Here is a 27,939-nt window from a genome sequence, read left to right as displayed (position 1 = left end):
TTCAATCTGTGTAAGACACAACTTTGAATTGAAAAATACAAATTATTTACTAAATTTGTTTTCTATTCTAGCCTATTACCAGTACTAATTTATGTATATACAGTAATTCATATTCATACTTTCTATTTCCGATTCACTGAATAAAATAGATAAAATTCTATATTTTTAAAAATATTTAAAAATTAAGAAATGAGAATTTTGGAGTATTTTTCTTAACTTAAAATTTTTTAGGGTCTTTCAGCCCACAGATTTTATGGGTTTTATCTAGTCTGTGTTCATTCCATCATTGAAAAAAAAAATGGCAATATTGAATTCGAATTCTCTAGTATTCAATTCCGGTGTTGCGATCTTTCCTCAATAATTTCTATCCTTCGTGTTGTAATTGAGACGAAAGAAATAATCATTTTATTTACTATCTGCACTTTAATTAGCAGTATTTGGAAAGTCAACGTAAATTTAATTTTTGCTTTCAGACAAAATTTTTTCACCGTTGTACAATGTAAAAACTTTCTTAGCAAAGCTATGTTTTCTGAAATGTATTTAAGTTGATAAAATAAACGTTTTTTAAACGCAGGTTTAAAGTTTTTAATACAAATAATAAAGAAATGCACATAAAAAATAAGTTAGAATAAAAAATAATAATAATTTAAAAAAATACTTATTTGGTCAAACGTATAAACCAATTTGCAAATTAACATGTAAAGCTGCAGCATTAGCTAGTTTTTGATCGTAAAGATAACAAAATACTGATGATAAAAAATTTTAATTATAATAAAATGTTAAAAATTTTAAACAAATGATCGTGCAGACTGAATAATTTTTCTTCGCATTTTAATTTTTGACTTTTAGTAGGAAAGAAGACAATTTAGTAGGAAAGAATAACAATTTAAACAAAATTAAAGCCTATAAAATTCGCAAAGAGACTTTTATTAAATTATTATAGAAGACAATATTACGCCTTCTTCTGATTACAGTTCATTAATAAATTAAATTTTAGCAAGAATTATACATATTAAATTATTTTTAAAAATCATCCAGTAACGTAAATTAGTAGTATATTAAAATTTTAAATGTACTGAAATTTTTGAATTACTAATTTAAATGTTCGTAAAGTTTCTAATTACAACATCAATTTTACTAGAAAAATAGGTTAATGTTACCTTAGGTAGCCAAGATGGCGGCTCGTCTCTAATTCCAGCAAGGAAACAGTGGGATGCACGTTTTAACCTAACCTAACCTATTCTAATAATTTGGTTGCTAATAATTATGGTAATTTATTAGAATAGGTTATGTTAGGTTAGAACGTGCATCCCACTGTTTCCTTGCTAAAATTAGAGACGAGCCGCCATCTTGGCTACCTAAGGTAACATTAACCGAAAAATATTTTCTTCTATACCATCTAAAGAAAGAACATTCCCTTTCTTGAAGAACTAAAATCCAAATCCTATCTGAGCCTTCGTATGCTATGGTTAGTTTGGATCAAGGAATGTTTTCTACCTTTCATTTTGATTAATTCTGCTACAATATTCTCAGAAAAAACGAAATTTGGCTGAAGACTAAGAAATATTAAACACTAAAAATCTCGATAAAGAATTAACCCACTCTTTTTTTTTTTTACCGAAAAGCTTGATATTGACTAACGGAAGCAGCTTTAAAATTATCTTTATATTGTATGTATCATTTATATACATATAATCAATCTACTATGCGATTTGCACTTTGCAACTACCCACTGCTTTCAACTCATATCTATAGTTAATTTGATAATTAATACCTACCTATTTAAAGTCTTAAACTTCGCTTTAAACCTTTGAATATGACAGATAAGGAAACTAATTTAATTATAATACCAAACCAGAAGTTTGAAACAACTTCGAATTTCACTAATTTTACCATAAGAAAACCGCCTTTAAACTCACGCCGAAAACAATATTTGAATGAGATTGGAAAATATAATTTCTAAAATACTAGAAGTATAGTACATTGATTTTTCAAAGAAATTTACAAAATTTATGGTTATAATTAAATACAAGTTTTCTTGGATCTCACTTAAGACTGTATTGATTTTAATTGTGTATAGTTTAAGCATTTGAATTGGCAGTTTAATAAGCAAGAAATGAATATATCAATAACGTACTATCTCACTCTTCAGGTCGTGTGATAAAAACACATTACGAACATTTTATCAAATCGCTTATTAAATACAGTATATTTGATATATTTTCAATATGTTAAAGCAGTCGTATGATAAAACATCAAATTGATCACCTTTTAAAACTGACTAAAACTTGTTTGATGAAATTCGCTACCAAATTAAATCATTAACTTTATTCAATGAGATGATAAACTACATATACGACGTGAAAATAATTAAATCCACTTATTTCAATTAAGATTGTAATAGAAATGCCTGCTATAATACAGAATTTTAAAACTAATAAATTTACATAAAATACATTATATAATATTTATTCAGTTTGTTAAAGAAAATGGTTCGAAAATTTGCAATTTTATCAATATTCTGACCCTACACAGTATGCATTTGAAGTGTTAAAAAATTCGAAAAGAAATTGATGGCGATACCTGAATAAAAATTGAGTAATATGCAGTTATTCAATGTATAACTAAATTTACTTATTCAACATTTTCATAAATTGCAATTTCTTACTTTTAAAGAAACACGAAATCGCCGATTCGTTAAAACTCCGAAAACATGGCCTAAACTATACATAACATATATGATCAGCAAGGTAAATAAATATACACGAAGCGTATACTTTGAATATTATATTAATATATTGCTAAATTGCCATTGCTTCTTGGAAACGTATCACATGATTAATGACAAAATTTCTACAGAACTAAAAAAAATGTATGGCTTATTAAATTTTTGAGCATTTATCTTACTCGAGATCTCCATGTTGAGAAAGATAAACACTCAAAATTCAATCATAATCAGAGAAGAATGTTTCGAGATCATTTCTAATTAGCTATACACGTTTCGTCATTTTTCTCTGTAAGGAATAAGATTTTCTAGAAATAAAACTCGAGACTTTTCATAGATTTCAATAAAATATACTGTAATGAGATTTTCAGAGTTAACTAAATTAATTCTCGCTTTCTATTTAAAAATAAATAAATTTTTATTGAAACTATTAGTAAAACATATTAGCTGAACAATATAAACTGTTTTTAAGATTTAAAAAAAAAAAAAAAAATTAATATAAAAGTAAAATTCCGTAGCATTAATAGATTAAAGATAGAATTTTATTCCTTCTAAAAATCTAAATGCACTTTTGTTCTTGTCTTAATCTATGGCTTATGAGATTAAAATTTATATTTTCAGTATTATATAACTTATAAACAAATGATTTTCTGTACTGTATTTTCTTATTTATTTATTCAACATATATTATTCAAACTTTTAGTAAGATTCAGTAAATATCAAATATAAAAATTATTATTTCAATAATTTATTTGTTTATTAAAACTATTCATTTCATATTTATAAAAGAATATTAAAGTAAGAAAATATGAAAAATGGATTATTATTATTATTATTATTATTATTATTATATAACGAGTTCTATTACAATATTCAGTATAAATGAAATCATCAATAGGTAACTACTGTAATGGAGATTGATTATATCGAATTCTATCTATTGTTTAAGAGAAAAAGCTAAATTATTCGCTTTTATCTTGTGTAGACTTACTCGTGTTATCTGGTTTCCTCTTAGGGTATTATATATACTCTATCTTCCAAATTATATAATATTGTCTTAATTACATCTATACTGTTTTGAACTATTCATTTTTGTGTAAACTACTCTTGTCATTAAAAATCCATTAATATACAGATCATCAGTTAAGCGAATTATTAATTTTAATATGAGCCGATATTAAAATTAATAATTGGCGTAAGTGATGCTTTCCAATTTAATCATTTTAAAGAACATTCATTTATTTTTGCTATTACTTAAATGTTAATCAGTGTTAAAATATATATTTAGTTATTCGAAAGTGAGTCAACTACATTTGACAAATAAATTAATATTTAAAAATTATATATTGAATTTAATGAATTCGTCATTATACTAATAATTATCAATAAAGGAATAAAGGTGAAATGTTAATAAAATACTAAACACCTACCTTTCTTTTCATTTAAACAAGTTATTAATGTATTTGCGTAGGAATAGTCTTATAACAATTTCCATAAATATGTATAAAAATATTAATTTTCTAAATATAGTAGCTATTTTTATGCAATGTTTTATATTCTTATGTTGTATGTATTTATTTATCTACCATACACACACATAATATATATATATTGCATATATTCGTATGTTTACACCTATATAATCTCATACAGTTAGACAATGACTCTAACTCTCAATGTTAAACCTAAATAGCTTTAATTTCAATTCAAAGTCACTTGTGAGAAAAGATTAATTCATTTAGCAGAATTTTAGATTAAAAAATTCATATTTGAAACAGTAAATTTTATCAAAAAGTGAATATATTTTCTTTTTTCGGTTCAAAATTATTAACTTTATTTTCTCCACCAATTTCGACTATTAAAATTTTTTGGCTTACTACCAACAATTTTAATATATGTAAAAAGTCGTTCGAAGAAAAAGCACCTTGCTTAACATTAGCACATTCGTTAATATTTTATATTAAAGGGAAATTTTTGACGTTTGACAAAGATTTGTGACCCTAAAAAAAATTTTTTTTTTCTTTGAGAGAATAATTAGGAATACGAAAATTTCGAGAAAATCGTTTTAAAAATCATCATCGTTATTCGAAAAGAAAGAAAAAAAAATAAATAAAATAAAATAAAATTTATTACATTAAATCCAGCAACACTACATACAAATTTCATTCTGTAACCTTAAAATACGTAAACAAATAAACTTTTTCTGAGATTATATAAATTTACATTAAAGTGTTAAAACGGTGAATTTAAGAAACGGATTTATCTCGCCCGTTCAAAACAAATACAGCATTATATATAAACGTGATTAAAGCGAAAAATATATTACAAAACAAGACTATTTTTATAATAAATGAAACAAAAGCTTTTACATAAATTAAAACTTTTACTTATATTCTTTTTAAATTCTGTAAATACGAAAAATAGGTTTTCGTGATGATGATGATGATGATGATGATGATAAAAACTCTCTCGTTTGAATTAATTTAAAAATTATTAACTAAATAATTTATAGGATGATACATAATTTCGAAACGTTGACATTCATTAAATATTCTATTTGAGCGAGTAAATGTATTTTGTATCGACCAGTTAATATATCCGAAACAAATCTTTGTTTATTACATGTGATTTAAATATGCATCATTTACAAAACAAAACATATTTAAAATGACGTTTTCTCTGCATATTTATGCACTCATTTTTGAAAAATATCTTTTGATTACATTCATAACATTAAAAGAATTTTTTTTAATTAATTAATTAATTTTTAGTTTATTAAATTGTGTACTCAGAAACCGCTTCACTTCGTTAACATAAAAATATTACGAGTACAAAATACTGTAAATCATTCCATAAATTTTTTAATTAAAATCATTTATTAAGGGTTTAAGCTTTTGGGTTCGTTCTTTACAGATTTCTGTGTATATTTTTTAATGTTATCATCATTAATTCTGAATCTTTATTTAGTTTTTTTCATTATTATAAGCTACTTTCATTAAAGTAAAAGTATAAAATGTTACTGGGGGGAAAAAAAACTCGAGCAAAATTATGTGATCAAATAAGAAAAAAAAAATCCATGGAAAAAACTTCATTCGAACGTTCAGCTTATCAAATGACTACCATGGGATCAAAAACCAGAGAAGAAAGAACAAGATTACAGAAAGACATACGAACAGCCAACTCTGGAGTAACCCATAGTTGCTAAATAAGTTATTGCAATGGCTGTTTGATGTAAAGGTAGCGCATCCACAACTGGAACGAACACCCTCCTTACAAAATAATGCGACATTCTCGAATATTTATCAGATCGCAACCTTAAATTAAAAAAAATATATAACATTTTGTGTATCTCACGGCGTTAAAAAGTATTGATTTGTTCACGTTTACTCTCTACTAACAAGTTATCGAAGAATCTTAAGTTCTCTTACTATTTACGATTAATTTTTTGCTAGAAATTTAACACTTTAAATTTCGATTTATATGAATTTTTAAATCACGAGACCATCTACAAATTACGATGAATATCAATCGGGTGATGATGTAAATCGACGTAACATAACACGATCTTTGACCTTTCGGTTTGAATAAAAAGAAAATAATAACGATGATGATAGAATAAGTAACCAATTTTTCGAAAGGTAATTTAAAAAAAAAAAAAATTGGTTATTTTATTCCTTTTTTAAAATCCATATTACATCAAATGAGGAAACATAATTTGAATGCCGTTATTTTAATTAATTAACTGGTGTGTGTAATTAGAAGAAAGTAACAGAAAGTGAGCTAAATATTATACATCAAACATATCTGTGATTATTCTTGTCGAATTTAAACTTTCTGATACCGTTTCACGTCCTGGATAAAAGTGGGATGAACCACAAAGGATTAATGGATGGATAGATAGCAACTGCCTTCTTTCTTAGAAATTTATGGCGGAAACGTAGGTTATAAAAATCACTCTTAAATGGAAACTATAATAAAACTTTTCTGTAAATCGAATTTAACATTTATATATATATATATAATATTGAACTCCTATTTTTATTTTCTATTTTTGGCTTAAAATTATAACGAATTCCTAAACTTTGCAATCGATCCATAATTGGTTGAAAACAGATCAAGTCCGGAAAGCGGCCAATAGCATCAGTTTGGCTAGTCACGTGGAAGTGATAAATGGCAAAGGTCAGACATACTTTTTCGCTTCATATATAGATCAATGTAATCTGGTTGGGCGGTTAGAATTGCACCACTAACCATTTGGGCGTTTAAAGGTCCGATTGAGCGGTAACTACCAACCACCCCCGCGTCCTCTTACGTTAGGACAACTCCGGGAACGGGGATTGGTGGACCTGTTATCCTGGAGCAAGAGATGCGGTGTGTAGCGGCATGCAGTCGATGCACAGCTGAGCTGTCGACTGTAGAAAGACGACCAAGGTTCAACTGTTATGTTGTGCCAAGGAAGCTGGCCTTCTACAAACCATCCCCGCCTCTCGTCGTGACTAGGGGGGCGGATGAGGGGGAGAGGCCGACTTCAAGCGGAATAACTGAACGCTGGTGAGTACAAAATTTTAATAATGATTACCAATATCTTTCGTTTTGCGCAGTACGTAACACCGCAGATACCGCATACCTGTCCAAGAAAGAAGCAGAAGGCCACCAGACACGATTATGTTTGACTAATGTGCGTCGACATTATGTTGTTCAATCGATTAACGTATCACTAGCGATGTGTTTTGCAATAATAATTCCGTCTGTTTTAAATTAGACTTTATTATATATTTTTGTAGGATAGATTACGTTAAGTAGAATCGTTAAAAAGAGATGCTGGTTAATTGCGCCTGGTTAACTGTAAAGCTTTTATCTTCCATGCTTCCAGTTTTAAATTCATTGTTCTTTTCTTAAATAATAAACACTATTTTCAACGTTTATTACACGTTTTTACATATAACTGTATACTTTTTAACACGTTAAATACAGGTATAAAAATAAATTGATTGAATTTAAGCAATTTTTCACGTTAGAAAATCAAATTTTGATCTAACCATATGTTACCTCGGTCGGTAATGAACCATCTACTGTTTTCTGATAATCTCTTAAATGGCCACACTTAAAATGGCCTATTACCGAAATCACGATAAATATTTTTAGAAAACTAATTTACAAAAAATATTTTTTTTAAAAAAGAATCTTATTATATCAATTAGTGCAAGATATGTGAAAGAAATGAACGGATCCTATTAAAATCTTATGCCATACTATAAAAATAAAAACAAGTATCGTCCGGAATGTATGGAATTCCTCCTTCAGTACTGATTATGACAATTAATAGTTATTCACAAAAGTATCTATCCATGTTTAACTTACAATATGCATACAAGTATATTCACATATTCCGAATTACTTACATCAATCCATTTCTTTACTATTCCCGAATAAAATGTAAACGAAAAAATTCTCAACATTTATGTACTTACAATAAATTAATGTAGTGACCACAACAACAACTCAGAATTGTATACGGTACATTCTTACCAACACACTTTTAAGATTCTAAGATATAATCTCATTTATTCATTCCTAAGAAACTACAACATTTTATTAATTAAACACACACAAAAAAGTAATAAAATTTTTAATTATTTCCGAAATTAAAACATTTAGAAAACATTTAAATCAGTGTACACAAAAGTACACTGTAACTAAAGCTTGTAATTATATCCAACAGTTCGATAATAAGAGATAATTTTCGATTGGTAATTTCTCAGTTAATTATTTCAACGAAAAACGTAAAACAATTTCTTATCGTATCATACATGATAAATATCGGGTTATTTCACAATAATTTGCGCAGATATCTTACATTAATAATTATTTCTGTATCCAATCCACTGTAGAAAACAAAAATAAAAATAAAAAGTGCGGCTAATGGCCTATACAAGCATGAAAGAAGTAACGTAATGACTACTTCTTGCTGCTTCTCGATTACACTTGAATTTTAGGATTACAAAAAAAAACTTTTGATATAAATATATCATTTAACGCAATTAGAAAAATAATTGAATATTGAATACTATAATTATTTTCCTTAAAAAATTTCTAATGTTTTCAAATGTTTATTTTTTAGAATGTCTAATATATTCTCCGAAGCTAGGTATTTTAAAATGTCTAGTTTTATCATATGAATTGCATTAAAAAAAATAAAATAAAATAAAATAAAGATCAACAAAATTATACAACAGTTCAAAAATAAAATATTCCAAATAAATACAGTAAAATTTATAAATCAGAAGCACAAACTCTGAACAAAAACAATATATATTTTTAAATTTTCACTTCAATTTTTATAATATATCCAACAATAAAATTTTATACAAAAAGCATGATTCTACATTTTACAATGGCAAGAATATAAATTAATTTTTAAAACTTATAAAAGATTCTATCATTTTTATTGAGAAATAATGTTTTTTTTTTTAATACAAAAACAAATAAAGTATTTCTGAAAATGTTTTAGATTATTTTCAGGCTCCTACAATCTTTATTACTACTTTAATTTTAATGAATAAGAAGATAACAATAGCTAATTACTTATTTTGAGAATTAGTTTTATTGTAGAGTATTAAATTCTGAAGTTATCTGGAAATTTCGAGTTAAGCAAATTTGACGTTAAGAAAATTGGATGAATGAATCGAACTGTTATTTTATTTTTTCTTTATCATCAATATTTTAACTTCGTTTGTTTTACTTCACTATATTACAATAAATGTAAAAATATTTTAGTTGTGGTCAATCATCTAAAATTCATCTATTTTTCTCAATACTTTTTACTATTGTTACAACAATTCTTTCCTGTCTACTTATTTATATTAGCTAAGTCATAAATAACTACTTTATAATAAATATTCTATAGAAACGTAGAAATCTAATTAGAGAAAGAGGAAATTCAAGTATAGATGAAGGCGTGAAAAGTAGAAAGAAAACTAAAATGTTCGTAAGGTAAGATTTAAGGACGAACAGTATCATTACAGAGAAGTAATATAAGACTAGCGGAAGACGTTAATAATGACAGCAGTAATAAAAAAATTCAATTAAGTAGAGGAAAAAAAATTCTACGAGGCTCCAGGCGCCAAATATCTATAAGACTATAATGAATAATTTAGTAAAAGTAATTTTTACCACTGAATATTTTAAAATACAGTATATATATATAATTTTTTTAAAATAATTTTATTATGTTTAAATTCTATTTTTCTTTTACAATCAGTTATTTTGAATTTTTAACATGTTCAATCAATTATAGAAAAATTTTACACCAGGTAATTTTTAATATAGGCCTATTTTTACAGAATCGTACTATTTAATATGCTAAACAAACTACAAGCCATTTAAACATACTTTACACAAGATATTTAATGCATTTATTATATGTTTAAATAAATAAAATATATTAACTTTAGCAATTTGCTTTAATTTAAAATATATATATATAGAAAAATACATTAAAACTAAGCCATTTTCTTAATACATAAAGATTAAAATCAGATTTTAACGTATCAGTTTTGCGTAAAGGTTAAGAAAAGGATCATATTTATAAATGCGAGTAATTAATATCTCGATAATCTACTTGTCTCAATTTCACTATGAATTTTTAATGAATTAATGGTGAATTAGCCAAGTGCGAGTTTAGCGAGGAGAAAAAAAATTAATGTCATAATTAGTAGAAAAAAAAAAAAAAAACGAAACCGAGCGAAGAACGATGAATAATTAAATTTCAGAGTGCGGAAGTTATGTGGGTGGACAACAGAAAAATCAGTAATAAAACGTCCAGGAGAGTGCTTTCCCACGCAGCAGAGACTAAAGGCGAATCGATCGAAATCAAGCTGACCCGGTACAGTTCCAGTTTACGTCTTGGATAAACTAGTGGTTCCCTGATTCGATTTGTTTACTGCGCATCTGACATAACCGGCAGTCTAAAGCACGAGTATAATGAACGGCTGATGTCTTTGGAACAGCCTAAAACTTCTTTCTTTTTTTCTTACCTAAATTACTTACGGGAATATAAAATTAATATCTGCCTGTAATAATCTATTTTTGATTTTCACGCTAACGGATTTAATTTTTCTATCCGCTTCCCCCTCCTCCCTTCTTTCTACTTTAGATAATATATAACTTAAAATAGTCAGGACGTGAGGGTGCATTAAATATGCAAAGAATATAAACACGCTTAGTGATACCTAATAAGACAATTAGTCGAACTTTTCTCGCATCTCTTAAATTAGGTAATTAGGTTTTCAATAAATAATTCTATGAAGACAATGGAAAAGATTGCATCGGAATAGGCAATTCACATTTCTCAGTTTGCTCATCTCATCTGTAACTGGTGGGAGGCAAGTAATACAAGATGGATGACTGCCAGCGATATTTCCCAAAGGATGGGCATCGCAGTATACGATACTCTATAAGCAAAACATTGTGTGTTTCCTTTAAAGAACGGCAAAAAAAATATTTGCCACAATCCGCTCCAAAAATTTATTTCATTAAAATTATATGCTAACACGTTTAGTACTGAAACAACATATTAAGTTACATTAAATGGAGAAAAAAAATTAATAATTTTAAAACGTTTTTCTGTTTTCTTTTTATTGATTTTAATAAAACTAAATAATTTTCAAAAGCATAAAATTACTAAGTGGTTTTAAATAATTTATTGCCGCAAATTTTATTATATTATCCATTTGAAAATTATAAATTTCAACTTTTCAGACGTAGTATTTAATATTATCTTATCTTTATTGATAACAACAGTTCTGACTGTAAGAATCATCTTTCATCCATTCGAATTTTTTTATTATTATTTTTTTTTCTCTCACTTTAAATTCAATATTCTTTTTTCCGTGTAAGAATCGCTATCTCTACTCCACAATCAACCTCTATCTAATTCTGTCTTGTTTTCTCTTCTATAAAAAGATCTGATTTTGTTGTGACATAGCCACATTTCAACTAAAAGTTGTTCCTTTTTTGCTTTTTTTTTGCTCTCCAGACATTACTTCATATAATATAAATCTCAAATATTTCTTAACTTAAAAATCTAGTGTTTTTCTATTGTCAATGAGACAAAAAATAACTATCATTCTTATAAATTTTTAAAGTTAATTAATTCAAAATTTTATATTTACCCCCATAACATAATATTTGAGAATGTAAGCTATTTTAAAATAAATAAAGCATAAAATTAGATACATTTTCTCAATAAAATAATTTTTTAAATAGGGTAATTGTCTCTATTTTCAGAGAATTAAGAGCAATTCATTTGATAAATCCATTAAAATTAACGATACATTTCTCATAAATTTACACATTAACTGTAGATATTATAAATAAAATAAAAGAAATTTTTATTTATAAAAAAATAAAATAATTATTTACTTTCGTTAGCGATGAATAACGCCAGTTATTGTTTACAATTTAAATACGTTTTTGTAATTTCAAATATAAATTTGCGTGATCAAATATTTATAAAAATTTTGCTTTATAGTTTGAATGAATATGAAAACTTTCATCGGTAATTTTGTGTTGTATCTAATTTTCTGTGAATGATGTTTGATATTATTTCGTGTTGGCTACCTTGTTTTGAAATGATTAACCCTTTAGATTCCATCAGCCATGTAACTTATACTTTCGTATGGTCTTTAACATATAATTTTCGGTCGGAATTCGTGTGATGCAAGCTGCTTGTAGAATCTAATAACTCATTTCCGGATATTTAAATATACAATATTTTCTATAATGAAGATATTTAATGTGTTTATGTGGAAACAGCTAAAGAGCGAAATCGTAAAATCAATGTAATTTATGAAATAGATAATTGGCTCTTTTCAGAAAAATAGTGCGGTGTTAATAGTAATTTTAATTAAAAACTTCTTTTAATTTAATAAATAGGAAGTTATAAGAGCAAAAGCATCAAAATTATTATTATTATTACAATATTCCTTTCTCACTTGGAAACATCCTATAGTCAGAATTAAATTTTAGGAGTAAAACTATCTTATAGAAATTTAAGGTATTAAAGAAAATTTGAAAATTTTGCCGTTTTCTTCATTATTACCTACAAGAAATTTAATTATCTAAAAAGATAAGATGAAGATCACGGCATCAAAACCAACTGTTTGTTCCCTAATAATTGGTGCCTTGGGTCAACAAAAAGAAAAACATTTTATTCGTCTCATAAGAGTGTTAATGACTCGAGGCAAAACAAGTTAATTTTGTCAGTAGAGATCGTAAAAAATAAAGTAACCCGTTGTCGTTCATTGTTCTTGTTTTAATGTTAGAACATTACATACTGTTATCGAATTTTATCCATTCTCTGCACGTAATCTTGTTAATGTTTATCTGAAATTTCTCATTAAAATCTATTATTCTATACGACTCGTATTATGAATATCGTTTCACACGAAAAATAGTCTATTTGTACAAATATAAATTCGGATAAATGTAATTCATCATCCACTCCATCTGCGGAACTTGGCGTGGAAATTAATCACATTTTATTTTCTATAAAGAGAATACAACAATACAACCATAGCTTAAATTTTTGAAGGGCCAGAGGAAACTTCATTATTTTTATTTAATAACTATTAAAAAAATATTATTAAAGATATGAATTTTATACGGATAAGAAATCGTTATTTCGATGTAGATAAATAAGAAGTTAAGATTAATCGGAATGTATGTAGTAACGACTGAAACAATCGCTAGCCTAAGAGATCAATAATATCAAAAAATGATATCTGAATACAGAATACAAACACTTCCAGGATAATGCACACATTCAATCTTGAAAATGTTATAAAGAATCTTTCTCTTGAATAGATTTCGCATTGTTTTGCAATAACTTTTGTTAACGGGGCATTCCAATTTTACTCGACTTCAAATAAAAATAATACTTCAACCAGTAAATGCTTTGATTAATACAATTTACCAACTGTTATTCTATTTTCACGTAATCTTCTAAGTAAATAAAATAATCATCTTAGCAACTGAATACTTAATAGTAAAGGAAAGGTTTCGCAAATTAGGAAATTTCACGTTAGAAGGGATTATTAACGATTAGGCTGTGTGACACACACACACACACACACACACACACACACACACACACACACACATATATATATTAACGATCTATTCGTAAAACTCAATTCGATGTCAAGTTTAAATTATGAAGGTCGAAAATTTAAATACGGCAGTCAGTCTTTTTAATATAAGCTTTACATCATATCAGATCTAAAATGAGCGTCATTTGTTAGTGAAAGAGAGTCACGCAATATCACAGTTACCATGCAGAGTAGGAAGTCTAGCATAGAAACAAATGGTTAACGAGGAACTTTTCTCATCTACGCAAAAGAATAAAGCGATGCTACCAATATGGTTCTTCAACTTTGTAAAAATCAATTATTTGATTCAATGATATGCAAGACGAAGGAGAAACTGTTAAACATTGATTTAAGTTTTTAAAATAAATAAATTCTCGCCCTCAAAACTAAAAAAGAAAAAAAAAATCAATGTTTTGTATATGTGTATAAAAATAACCACATTTCTGTACAAAAATATATTTAGATTAATATTATTTAATTTGCATTAAAAATACAATTATTTAGTCAATAGTAGAAAATTAAATTATATATATAATTAGTCTTTAATATTAAATTTGTATTATAATTTTAGAAATTACTAATCGATATTAAGCAAATTTATATACGTCATTTTGTTTTTATAAGAAATAGAAAATATTTTTTATGTTTACATATAAATTTAACAGATATAGAAAGTATTAAAAAAGTCTCAAATATACAAAAGTTCTTGACAAGCAAAGTTTAATATAAGACAAGTCATTCCATAAAAACTGAAATTCTATAGAAGTGGAATAAATTCGATAAAAAGAGAACATATGTATTCAATAAAGAGGAAAACATAGTAAGTGGAACATGTACAGAACCAATTCCAGGACTAAGCTAAAATTCATATATCAATGCATCCCTGTATTTATGGTTAAAGAGGACGAAGGATCACAAACCATTTGTTTCGATCAGTTAAGAAATAAAACCTCTTAATGCTTCAGAAAGATATTTCAATGCCTTTTATTGATTTGTCCTTCGAATGTAGCTGACGTTGGCAAAACCGTAGTCGCTTAAACAACAATAAATTCCACATATTTTAATCTTGAACTATATTTAATAACCGTATTGGAGTTTCCATAATGTTTGATGATGAAAGTTGAAACTCGTTAAATGAATCAAGTTTGAAAATTATTATTTTTTAAAACTGGAAACAATATCAACAGCATATATCAATAATATAATTCAAATTATGTTATTGACGTGTTTATCAATTTAAAGAACGAATTAGTTTTTCGAACAAGTATATTTAAATGAGTTATTTTCGGCAAAGATATTCGGCACTTTCACTACTAATTATTTTATGTTTAAGTTCTATATTTACATAAAAAGATAAATATTATATCACGCACGATTCCAATATTTATTTTTTTAAATGTAAGCTTAAATCTTCAACTTGAGAATCAAACGAAACCTTATTTTAATAGAATACATTATAAATTATAATTAAAAATAATTAAGATAAGGATGTAATATTACCACAAAATCCAGTTTTAATAATGAGCTATGAGAATTTAGCTCTAACGTAAAGATTATTTTAGTTAAATAATAAAAAAAATGTAAGCATTTATGTTAAAAATATCATTCTGAATTGCTTTGGAAATAGTTATAGCAAACTTTTCATATTGGGAAGAAAGTCATTGAAATTCGACAGCGAAAAAGATAAAACCCAATGGAATTTTTTGCATTTGAAACTGTTAAGAATTGGTAAAAAAAAAAAAAAATTCTATAAATTCTCATGCTTTTCGAAAGAACTTGTAACAAGCAATCGACAATCGAAACTGAAAGTACACTCGAATTCTTCCATAAACACATACTACTGTAGTAAAATGTCAACTTTAAACTTGTAAGACAAGGGGGAATAAAAAATATAACGTAAGAGGATTAAACTTTTTCTCTCATAAAACGTTACCTTATTCAATTTTTAAATTATACTTTTTAAATACGTAAAATAATGTAAGAACATTATCATATTATTTTATATTTTTAAAAAAATAAGATTAGAAAAACGGTTTCTTAACTGCTTTCTTTTTCCAGGAAAGGTGGAAGATATGAACGTGCCTCGGGTAGTAAGTGTAGCTAATGCCACTTCAACATTTAACACGTCAGTGGTGAAACCGCAAAGTTGTCATCCCGCACAGACTACTGAAGCTATAGTACTCTTCACTATAGGAGCTCTAGGAATGGGTGCTAATCTCTTCCTCATGCTACTTATCATTCTAAAGCGCCCGCTAAGAAGGTGTGAGTCTCTCATCTCAGATAACAATATATTGTTTTAAATATTAATATATAACGTATAATAAAAAAATTTTGCATGATGAAAAACTATCAACATTCTCGCGTAGATGTCATTAAGCGAGTTGTCCGCTACTTTTATCTCATTTCGATATATTGAAAGTTTTTAATAGTCCTCTTTACGGTCGATTACAATGTAGAAATCGCTCAATTATTACTATTGCAACTGAGAAATAATAATATTGATTCTTGGCCTTGAACTTCTTTCTGATATTTTATAGATCCGAAGGAATTTAATAATCTACCAGTAGTCATGTCTTAATGACTAAGAGAATTATTTTTAGACGTTTATTAAAGTTTTGAATGATTTTTAACAGTAAAAAAAAAAAAATTGTTCGTTATGCTCTTTACGATCAGCTTACTTGCATAAATTATTTCAAGAAACGTGACGAAACTATCATTAAATAATTTATTTTTTATTTCCCCCCCTTGTTTTTCCTTCGGATTTGATTTATTTACTTTAAAAATTTAAAACAAAAATGTAAATAAATTCGATAAATTTTTTATTCCTTGCAGAATTTTTCTACTGTATCAAATTTTGGCTATTATATTATGCATATACATAAAATAATCGATAAACAACTGAAGCTTCTAACAATAAATGTGCACATCATTTACTCAACATTGCTGCATGAAAATTACATTTGTTTCATTTAAGATCTGAATAAATAAGTAAAAAAAATTCAATAAATATTTGTTTATTCTCATGTTCTTAAGTCAATATTCAGAATTTTCTTAATTTATACGCTTGAAATGGCGTAACTTACTTGACGCTTGTTATTTACACATAATTTTCATAAAATAACAAAAGATTCAAAAAATAATAAGACAATAGAAACTAATTTGCTTTCAGATATTTACTTTTGATACGAACTTCTCCAAATATTTGATTCTTGTCACTTTAGAAATAAAGAATTTCAGACCGGATTTGATTTGTTTCTGCCAGGAGGTACCAGCACATAATGGACCAGACAGAAATTAAAAATTTATAATACTCTTAAGTTTAGTACGTGGTTCTTAAAATCATTAATTTTAAAACGAAAATAAAAGTCTATCTTAAATATAGACTATATAATACAAGAGAAATAAAAATAAATTCGGCAGATAGGTGGAATTTTTTGTTTTAAATCCGACGTCCGCACGAATTTTTTGAAACTTATATTTGCACAGTATTCTTAACCTTATCATCATCATCTTATTCTTTATTTGCATACATATTGATGCATAATTAAATCAATAATTAACAATTATGAAATTGAAATAATGATAATATCTTGTAAATGCAAAGAATTCGAAAATGATAAACTGTTATAGTAGTATCTTTCAGTATACTACTATAACAATCAATTATTAATTAATTGATTGTTATAGTACCATACTTTTTACAGTTTAACACAAATAATATAACACGAGAGTCGCAAGAACTAATAATTCTTAAGGATTATTAAGTCTATTATTAAATACTTTTTTTTATTTTAATTATCAAAATCTTTATTAGAAAAAAGGGAGAGTTATTCCCTGTTGCAGGGGGAAATACATATATTAGACGTGAAGTACAGTATTAGAACAATTTTTAGTGAATTTTTACATTTATTTTTACAGTAAAAAACCGTATAGATTTACCCCAAATATATAATAAACAATACGGTTTTATTCTATTATTAAATATTGTCGACAGCTTCATAACAACACTAATGGTCATATAAAACACTATCAAATGTTAAAATTTTAATTATTTAAAGTTCAGTTTAATTACTTAATGTAAATCTTCCAATAACTTAGCATCCATGTCTTAAATTTTTAGTATGCATTATAATATTGTTATTTTAGGCAAAAACAATTTTTCTAACATTCAATATTTCTTAAATAATGTAAAATACTAGATTCATTGTAGAATTAGAAGGTTAAGTATAATTATAACTCGAAGAAAAACACAGATAATTCATTTGAAATTATCAAATTTAGATAGTACCGTCTTCGTTTTTAAGTCAATTATACGGACTTATTACGTTCGATTATAACAAAAAATTATATTAAATTGTATAACTAAAATTAAACTTCGAACACTGACAGAAAAGTATGTAAATGTGATTTATGATTTATAAGGCGACAGTTCCGGCAAGGTGTAGCTGCAGGGAGGATTGAAGTCGTCGGATTCCGACAGTAACTTATCAATACAAAGAAAGGTCAGTTGGAATAAGAGCTACTTCGTCAATGTGCGAACTTTAATTTCAGTTATACAATTTTTATAAATTTTGACCAAGACCAAATTTGCAATTTTTAATTGTTTACTATTATATTTTACAATGTTCGTAGGCTTGTTATAAATGTTATATTTAAGAAAAATATTAAATATTATTTAAATTTTTACGCTCGAATTCAACAAGCAACAGATTACATAACAGTTAAAAAAATTCTATTTAATGTTTAAAAAATTGAAATTAAATAAATAATAGTTAAAATAACCACCCGACGTTATAATTTTTGATTAAAGGCAATCAAGCAAAGGCAAACTTGACAAGTAATGATAACATATGGTGTTAAAATATTAATTTTCTATTTAAATTCTGCTTGACACTTTATTAAAAGTTTTAAGACATTCCTTTCTCTTAGAGTTTGTAATTTATTTATTTATTTTTTCCTCAAAATAAAAACTTTATTATAGATAACAGATTTTCGTATTAATCTCAGATATATTTAAAATTTATTTTTACTAGATATTTAACTATCATTATTTATCATCATATCGTATTTTTTATTTCTTCAGATGGTCGCAAGGACTGTTATTTCATCAGGGTTTAGTGGATTGTGGCAGAGCCAGCCTGTTAGTACCTCTGGGAGTAAGCATCTTGTTATGTCAGAAGCTTCCTAAATGTTCTTACATCGAGATGGCTTTTCTCCTACTAGTCACCGTATCAACAGTAAATATGCTTACTTCAGTTATTAACGATGCATCATTATTACCAGATCAAGATCCATCTGCCCTTCCCCCGGGTACTTTGAGACCCGGCTCCGTATCTGATGCAAATCCACTCTTCCTGGATAGTCCCCAGTGTATCGGTTTTGGTCTGTTCATCATTTGGTTCGCGAGCCTCACCATTAATCTCGGACCGACTTTACTTGGAGGTGCACTCGCAAGTACCAAAGAATTTGGGCACCTAGATGCGTGCCCCATGGTGTATGCACCTGTACGGAACTACGTCCTCAGCGTTCTCTGGGTAACGGTGAACGTTCTGTGCGTAGCTCTGACTGGAATTCATTTAAGGAAGCTATATAGGGATTTAACTCGTTCCAACTTGGAAGCAGTTAGGATAGCTGGTCTTGTAACTACCATGATATCTATCAGATCAGATGTTGACAATTGCGAATCTCAACATATCCAAGGATACATTCATCGTCTGGAACAGGAAGGGGTGAGAAGAGTTAAAAGTTTTGCCATCATCCTTGCCGCCTATATCATATTTTGGGGGCCGTTGTTTACTCTGACTCTCATCCATCCTAAGGTTGATGCATCTTCGATTACTTACGAGGTGACTTTGCATGTCGCTTTCGTTCATGCCTTTGTCAATCCTACTCTACTCTTGGTGCTCCACAGGGACTTGCGTAATACTTCAGGGGAATTCCCATGTTGCCATACGTGGATATCCGAGGATTATGGCACTCCGCCTAATGAAACGGGTCAAGCTTGTAGGATGAACAGAGGATATATGTAAGTATTAAACTCTCTTATTTTAAATTCATTATCAAATTTTCCAATCATATTTAAATTGTATTTTGATTATTGCCAATATATTTGCTTTTTTTACCGTAAAATATAATGTTATTTCCTTATCTGATTTTGTTCATCACTTAATTTATATTAAGTTTACAGAAATTCACAATAATACAATTTTTAAGATCTTTCTATAATAATTCTTGATTTATGTTTGAATGGCACTAATATTAAGAAAACTCATCATATACTCTGAATTTTAGTTACTAAAGTTAAGTGTCTTAGACTTTATAAGTTAATTTATTTATATAAATCAATAGTCAGTTTCTTTTGCTTAATGTATTCAATTTACATTAATAATTCAAAATTATAAAAAAAATCCATTCTCTCAAAAAATAAATTGGATAATCAATAGAAATCAGTTTTCAATAAAATATTAATTTTTTAAAGATTTAACACGACTTTCTTTTAGATTTTAAATTCCTTAGTCCCATCACGATCCCATACGAAAAATTTATTCTATATTTTAAAAAATAAATATAAAAAGTTAACGTTCTTATATGTAAAACTTCACGATTCTATAAGGTATAAAAATAATCATTATGTTTCTTCGTACGGAATTATGAAGTTCTAATTACATTACTTAATAAATTTTTAATTATACCGCTTTCTAAATAAGCAAATAAAGTGAAAACTGGTTTGAAAGTACATTTATTAACTAAACATAATTTGAGGCCTTTTCTAATTATATCTAAATTACAATTTTCGTACGGATTAAGCGATGACAAAGGATAAGTGATAATTAAAAATTTTAATACGATCTGGAATTTTAATGACTGAATTAAGCAAAAGGCAAACACCCACGAATTTGTGGTAATTACATTTTCAATTGAAAAATTGAAAAACTTTAAAATGCTTTATATGCTTTAATGATAATACATAACAAAGAACTGATATGCAAAATAGATACTTTTGGATACATCTCGCATTTCAATGTAAAGTACCAATATATCAATCAACACCTCTGAAACAAGTCACTGGTTTCCTATCAAGGCAATCGATACGACAAACTACGGGACATCTGGCACACTGGCAGATGTCGTAACTCGTGACAGTATCAACAAAGAACGTTCTGATATTATATATACATCAGCTATTAAGGACTGCTAGATAACGTGATATTAATCAATACAATATAAACAATTTTAAGAATTTTTCTTTCTTTAGAGGCCTCAGAATTCTTCGTAAAAATGATTTCAAAATGAATTATCGCATAATTCTGTTTCTCTAAACAAAGACTCAAGGTTAATGATGTCGGAATCTAAGAAAAAGAGATATATCTCATGGACAACACAATCTATTCAAGAGCTTCACCTGGGCAAGGAAACGATGCATAAAATTTAATCAAAAATATCAGCAACGTTTAAAAGCGTAATACATTCATCATTCACGGGCAGTTAGGTTCAGTTTCAGTTACTTGTTAATATTATAATGAAATATTCGCCTTCTTTTGCTCATAGTTAAATGAAATTATGAAAATAGATAAATAAGTAAATCTTTGCTACAAAACTCTTTACCGCATTAGTGCATTATAGTCCAAAATAACGGAACTAATAGCTTCTTGTAATGCCATTCAGAAATCCTCTTTTATTTTCAAGTATCTCTTAGGAAAAATATTTAAGATTATATTTATCAGATTACTCCGTTAGAAAAATGTCGGTTTTTTAATACCGAATTATTTATCTATAACATTGCAATAAGATTTCATATGCTAATTTTAACAAACAAAACATTAAATTTCATATGGTTAAATTAACTGTGAACAGATGGTACACTTCTGTCTTTTTTTATCTTTATTTTTTCTTTATTAAAATTTTCGTGCCAAAGTTTTTCGCTCTTAGAAAACATTAAAAAAAAGCATCTTTACTTATAATAAAACGTAAATATTCTAAAGTACGGTACCAGAAGACTGAAAGTGGGAAGGAAATAGCGGAGAAGGAAGAGTAACCCGGATGTGGGACGAGTTGTGCCTCCACGTGATCGATCGAATTGAACGTTTGCTTATTCATAATGCGGACAATGGCATTCGCGATTTGAACTTTCTTCCAAAAACATGCGAATTATTCTAAGAGTGCAATAAATTACGCGTTCGTTTTTGTTTATACATTTCTAATAACTCCATATTTTTCAATATCTTTTCGTTATTCCTATGCCATAAAGTTGAAAAAATCTCCCGTATTTTTCCAGGGAGACGACAATTTGACCAAGACTACATTCTAAGATTCTGTCTCTAGCTGCTCACAACTGCCACATCAGAAGGTGAGTTCGGATGAAACACCAATATCATATATATCGTCTTAGGCCACATTTTGAATATATATAACATAACTTTCAATATAAAATCCTATCTTGTTTTTAATCGAAAAATACTTCTGTCGCAAATTTATTCTTCAAGCAACAAAATCCTGCTTCTCTTGTGTATATATATATATATTTATTCCGTGCATTAAGCATCCTATGGTACATTAAGCTATGATTAGCATAGAAATATATTTCGTGGGCGAATATTTCATGTTAAAAATTACAAACAACCTGTCAAACTGAAAAACTGATTGAATATTCAATTTAATAAATTTTAAGATAATAATAAATTGTAAATATTGTATAATTATAATAACCATTGGAATAATTTTTAAAAATAAATTTCTTTCTCCATTGCAATATTCTACAACTAATTTTAACATATCAGTAACACTTGACAAATGAACATTTCTACTACACAAAAGATATATTATAGTATACCCAACCTATAAGTTGGTGTTATTAGTAATACATTTTACAGCTTTATAGCCATGACAAACAATTAAAATGCTAAACTAGTATTATCATTAAAATCATTACTTGAAGATGATAAAAGCATGATGAAATTAGTTATCTTTTTGCTTAAATTCTTCAAATTATTCAATTTGTTTCTTTCCTTTTTTTGAATCTAGGTGAAACTACATGAAGACAAAGTGGTTTATATTCGTTTGAAACATTTAACTTTTATCGTCAATTCAAGCATTTATCAACTTTGGGTCAACGACTCCCTAAAATTCCACGAGCGCCAAAGCGCTATGCTCAACTTTTCATCTGTTTACTTGATTTATTAAATAAAGTTAAAAAACTTGTCTAATTTTCTATCTTTCATAAAAAAATAATAATAATAATAATAATTAAGAATTAGAGATCACATTGATAATATGAAATCTAAGGTTAGATTTGTGCAGATTTTATTATTTTAACAACAATAATTATTGAAAATTTTATACTTTTTATAATTACAAAAATCAACAAGATTGTAAATAAAACATCCTAACAAATGAATACACACGGAAATGAAAAAAAATATAGAATATATTTTGTGGGAAAAGTAATATAATATTACCATTACACTGCATTCAGTAGATAAATTACATTGTATAAATAATCATTATTAGGCTATATTAAAGTTAATTAGATTAAAATTAAAATTCTTACAAATATTCCAACATGCAATTTAATATTCAAATTTTCGATAGGTTTACATATGGCAAGTAATTTGCAATGCGCCTTTTTTTTTTTTTTTTTTTTTTTGAAAGTATTCAATTTTTAAAGCTATTTAAAAGTTATTAATATATATAAATTTTTTACTAAAAAGAAATATAGAAATGTAAAGTTAAAAAAGAATATTGTTTTTTATTTTTTTAATAGATGAAAATCCTACTTAATTATACTATTCAAATATATAGTTTTATATAAATATCATTTCTGTTTATACAGTAAAAATGTTTTGTAGAAAAAAAAACTTGAAATCCAAAAGTACCACAATTTTTTAATTACTATTCAAAAATAAATACTGATAATTTAATATTACTAAATTCACAAACGTTAAAAATGATTAAGCTTTCCATTATAATAAGTTCAATTTTTCAAATTCCACTTTTTTAAATTTATTTATTTTTGTTTTTCAAGAACAATAAAATTTATTTAATGCACTTTTTTCATTTTGATTCATCTGTTGTTGAAAGCTACCAAAGCCTACTATTGTTTACTTTCTTTGATGAAAATAAAGTAAACAATAGCAGACCCGGAAATAAATATCGAAATGCAGTGTAATTACCTTCTGCACATTTCCAACTATTTCATAAATATTTATTTAATAATATAAAAACTAGATAATTTTAAAATTATTTATATATACAAAAAATATGTAAATTTCTTCAAATAATATTGAATATTTTTACCGTAAAAAATAATCATTAATTTGCAATGGATTAATAAGAAAAAGATTTTACCGACTTCCTAATTAAATCAAATGAACAGTCAATCACCTTATGTAATGTAGAAGTCAAGTCAATTTAATCTTAAACGTTTTCAGAATTCAACATTCCAGCTTCACATTTTATCAACATCATTCTGAAGATGAAATGTCAAATTCCAGAAATGTTTAACGTTATTTGATTTTTTAAACGTGATTAATTGCTTGTTTGCAACAGAATTAAAATTAATCAAAAATATTTCTGGAATATATTTTAATTCAAAAACTTTCTAATGTTTTTTACAGTAGAATAATGAGAATAATAAATATTTTTATAAGTTTGTAAGAACAAATTTCATTTAAAAAAATCTACTTTTACAATTAAAAAAATATATTTTTTTTATGATAAAAAAATACGAATGACGAACATTTTTAATAACTAGAAACAAAATGTAAACAATTTTTTTTAAATGTGTGTCTGTAGATATATATATATGTTTATTATAAACATTACAGTAAAAATAAATTAATAAAATGCATTTTTAAAATTAAAATATTTTAATTTAAACATGAAAATTATAAGACAGAAATTTGTGTGTGTATATATCACAGACAAGCATTAAAACTAAATTCTCTTTAAATACCAGTATAAATTATCTAATAACTAAACATATTCAATAATGGTTTTTATATGATAATAATTAATAAAATAATAAAACAAAAATCACTTTCATTCATAAAAATAAAAATTTATAAATAACACTAAGAATAAATTAAAAAACAAAATAAATTCTTGAAATCTGAAAAAATTTTTCAAGCATTTTTATTATTAAGTATATTCAATTATATAATAAAATCAATTCATATTTACTCATCTTACAACAATCTTACTTTCTATAATTTTACTGTTCAACATTAATTAATATTTTCATCATTTATTATATAACTAGCTGATGCAGCTGACAATGCTCAGGTTACGTTAAAAAACATCAAAAAGGTTCAAAAACTACACATGGTTTTGTTAGTTGGTGTCTACATACATTGATTAATTGTTTTTGTCACAGTGTCAACAAATTTCATCATTGGCTTTTTCTATCCTCTCTTAATGAAATCATTTTTTTTTTTTTATTTATGTATCTTTGTATAGATTTGTTCCAATGTATTTAATCTTTCCAAAAATATTTGAAAATATTAAAAAATTTCTCTCAAGTAATGAAGAAAGAAATTTTTCATAGAGCAATCCGTAACAAAACAGTTTAAAGTGATATTTCAAAGAAATGCTGAAAGTAAATGATAAATAAATATTTCTAAGATTTTTTAAAATACTTCCAAAATATTCATGCATTATTAGATTTTACATCAGAAATGATATAGTAAATTGCCAGTATTCGGGTGAAGGGACAGTAACCGATTAAATGGTAACAACATTGCTTAGTCAGTTACACATTATTATTTACATTATGTATTCTTAATAATTAAACTATTTTATTAATTTACTTATTTACTACAACGTGGAAATAAACGAATGCAAAGTTAAATGTGCTATAGTGTTTTCAGCAACAGATTGGCCTGTAAGCTGTGATATCACAGATTTGTTTGTTAAAATAAACTTTAATAGACATTTGAAAAAAATTTGTTGACTTTCACAAATTTCTTACAAAATACAATGGAACAGGTTTGTAAGAAAATACGTAACTAAAAAAACAAAGATAAATTTCTAAAAGAGAAGTTGAGAGAAAAACTGACAAAATTCAATAACACTATGAATACAAACAAAAAAAAGTGTCTACAAAGTCTTCTCACAGTTACAACTGTGCTACAAAGAAGAAAATTTTCTCATTTATTTATAAGATGTTTTATTTATTAATTATTAATCCTGATTTATTATCTTATTTTTAGTTCGTATCTACTTCAAAAAATAAATTAGTATTGGATGTATTCAATTAAAAATTTGATGGTATCAATAAATAATAATATTATTTATAGTACTCCAAAAAAATTATGATATACTCTTACTTTGTAATATAAATTAAAAAATAAAAAATCATTGAAAATGCACAATCAGTTTTGATTCAAAAATGTTCTAATTCCAATTTGTATTCTATTCTGTAATGTTCAGTGTACTGATGTTATCAAGTAAAAAAACATTTTGGTAATAAAGAAAAGTATTTGGTCTCCTCAATTTAGCAGTTATTTGAAGCATTTGTTTCATTATATATATATATATACATATATATACATATTATATTATGTAAATGCAAAAAAAAATGAATTTTTACAATAAAGAAATATTCTCTTATTACTAAATATTCGAAATATGTAAAAAAATCTGCCACTATTATGAGTTATCTAACTTTTAAAAATGCAATAGTAGTAGGATATAATAAGGGATTCATAAGAAACTTTAACTCTAAATGATGTGAGCTTCCACTTGATTAGTCTTTATTGACAAAACTATTATCCATTTAAAAAGAGAGACAACAAACTAAAGCAAAGTTTTTCTGCAATTCCACAGAGTAAAAGTGATACAAATGAATACAAAATTTTCAATCTTTATATCAATTTTTATCATTTATTTGTACAACATCAGTTAGTAATAATGATCTATATTATAACAATAACTTTGTTAGAATCAGTTAATTTAATAGAGAATTGAACACAAATTTGGTGGTTTTTTTTTTATTGAGAAATCATTAAGTCAAATTAATGATATCCAAGAGATTAAGCAATAAAACATGTTCAAGTGTTACAACACTTTAAAGAGATGTTTAATTCATATATAATTAAATAAATAAATAAAATATGTGACTAATGTCACTGGATAACATTGTTAACAGCATAGAGCGAGCATGAAATGTAGGCATTTTGCTAGAATATCACTTGATAAATATTATTGTAACAACATGACTCTTATTAATTACGAAACACAATATAGTGCTTTGACGATCACTTGGCTTTCTTTCCCCTTTTATTTAGTTGTTACGTGCATACACAGCTTGTTTCGGGCCTAACACGCCCCTCTTCAGTCAACTACACACCTTGATATCTCGGGTTCGGCAACGTGAACAAAGGTTCACATACATTCGACATGCATGCGATCTACATACATATTCTGGAATGTCTGTACTATGAGCTATGTATGGACGTATCAACTAAATAAAAAAGAAAAGAAAGCCAAGTGATCATCAAAGCACTATATTGTATTTCGTAATTAACAAGAATTAAGCATGACACAGTTTCAAGTCATTAATAACGTTATTGAAATAGAAACGACTAGCTTCAACCCTGAGGAATGTATAAATCCAGACAAAAGAACATGACCTGTGTGGAAAAGATACAAGACATGCCAGAATATGTATGTAGATCGCATGCATGTCGAATGTATGTGAACCTTTGTTCATGTTGCCAAACCCGAGATATCAAGGTGTGTAGTTGACTGAAGAGGGGCGTATTAGGCGCGAAACGAGCTATGTATGCACATATCACCTAAATAAAAGGGAAAAGAAAGCCAAGTGATTGTCAAAGCACTATATTGTGTTTCGTAATTAACAAGAATTAAGCGCAACACAGTTTCAAGTCATTAAACATGACTTTTAATTTATCAATTTGTGCAAATATCTACAATTATACTTAAATTCTATTAATTACACTTATCAAAATAATTTTATAATAATATTTACTTGAAGGTTAAATTGGTTACTTACAATTTAATATATTATTAAACCAAAATCAATCTACTTAAAAACTACAATAAATT

At 26.5% G+C, this 27,939-nt stretch overlaps 2 protein-coding genes across 4 annotated transcripts in view; one reads left to right on the top strand and one right to left on the bottom strand.

Annotated features, from left to right (window-relative positions):
* LOC136975022 (midasin) overlaps window positions 1-27,939 on the bottom strand; it is a 234,672-nt gene that overhangs the window by 109,510 nt on the left and 97,223 nt on the right. The gene's annotated exons all lie outside the window — the stretch shown is intronic.
* On the top strand, window positions 6,940-23,074 carry LOC136975023 (uncharacterized). 3 transcript variants are annotated; one of them, XR_010880740.1, is made up of 5 exons: window positions 6,940-7,276; window positions 15,939-16,135; window positions 18,959-19,900; window positions 22,151-22,222; window positions 22,897-23,074. XR_010880740.1 is itself a non-coding variant. In XM_067270013.1 (4 exons), exons 2-4 carry the CDS (start codon window positions 15,948-15,950, stop codon window positions 22,898-22,900), a joined length of 1,134 nt encoding a protein of 377 aa, XP_067126114.1. In that variant the 5' UTR covers window positions 6,940-7,276; window positions 15,934-15,947; the 3' UTR covers window positions 22,901-23,074. The 3 variants fall into 3 exon arrangements, 1 of the variants encoding a protein (XP_067126114.1); XR_010880739.1 differs by having other exon boundaries at window positions 15,934-16,135; XM_067270013.1 differs by lacking the exon at window positions 22,151-22,222 and having other exon boundaries at window positions 15,934-16,135.

The sequence above is a fragment of the Centruroides vittatus genome, unplaced genomic scaffold (assembly GCF_030686945.1).
Source record: "Centruroides vittatus isolate TY-2023 unplaced genomic scaffold, ASM3068694v2 contig_361, whole genome shotgun sequence".
Taxonomy (NCBI): Eukaryota; Metazoa; Arthropoda; class Arachnida; order Scorpiones; family Buthidae; genus Centruroides; species Centruroides vittatus.
The sequence above is the reverse complement of the archived record's forward strand: the minus strand, read 5'-3'. Positions and strand labels throughout refer to the sequence as shown.

Coding starts and splice junctions, on each gene's coding strand:
- LOC136975023 (XM_067270013.1), top strand. CDS start 15,948: ATGAACGTGCCTCGGGTAGTAAGTGTAGCTAATGCCACTTCAACATTT. Junction 16,136..18,958: donor CTAAAGCGCCCGCTAAGAAG/GTGTGAGTCTCT, acceptor TTATTTCTTCAG/ATGGTCGCAAGGACTGTTAT.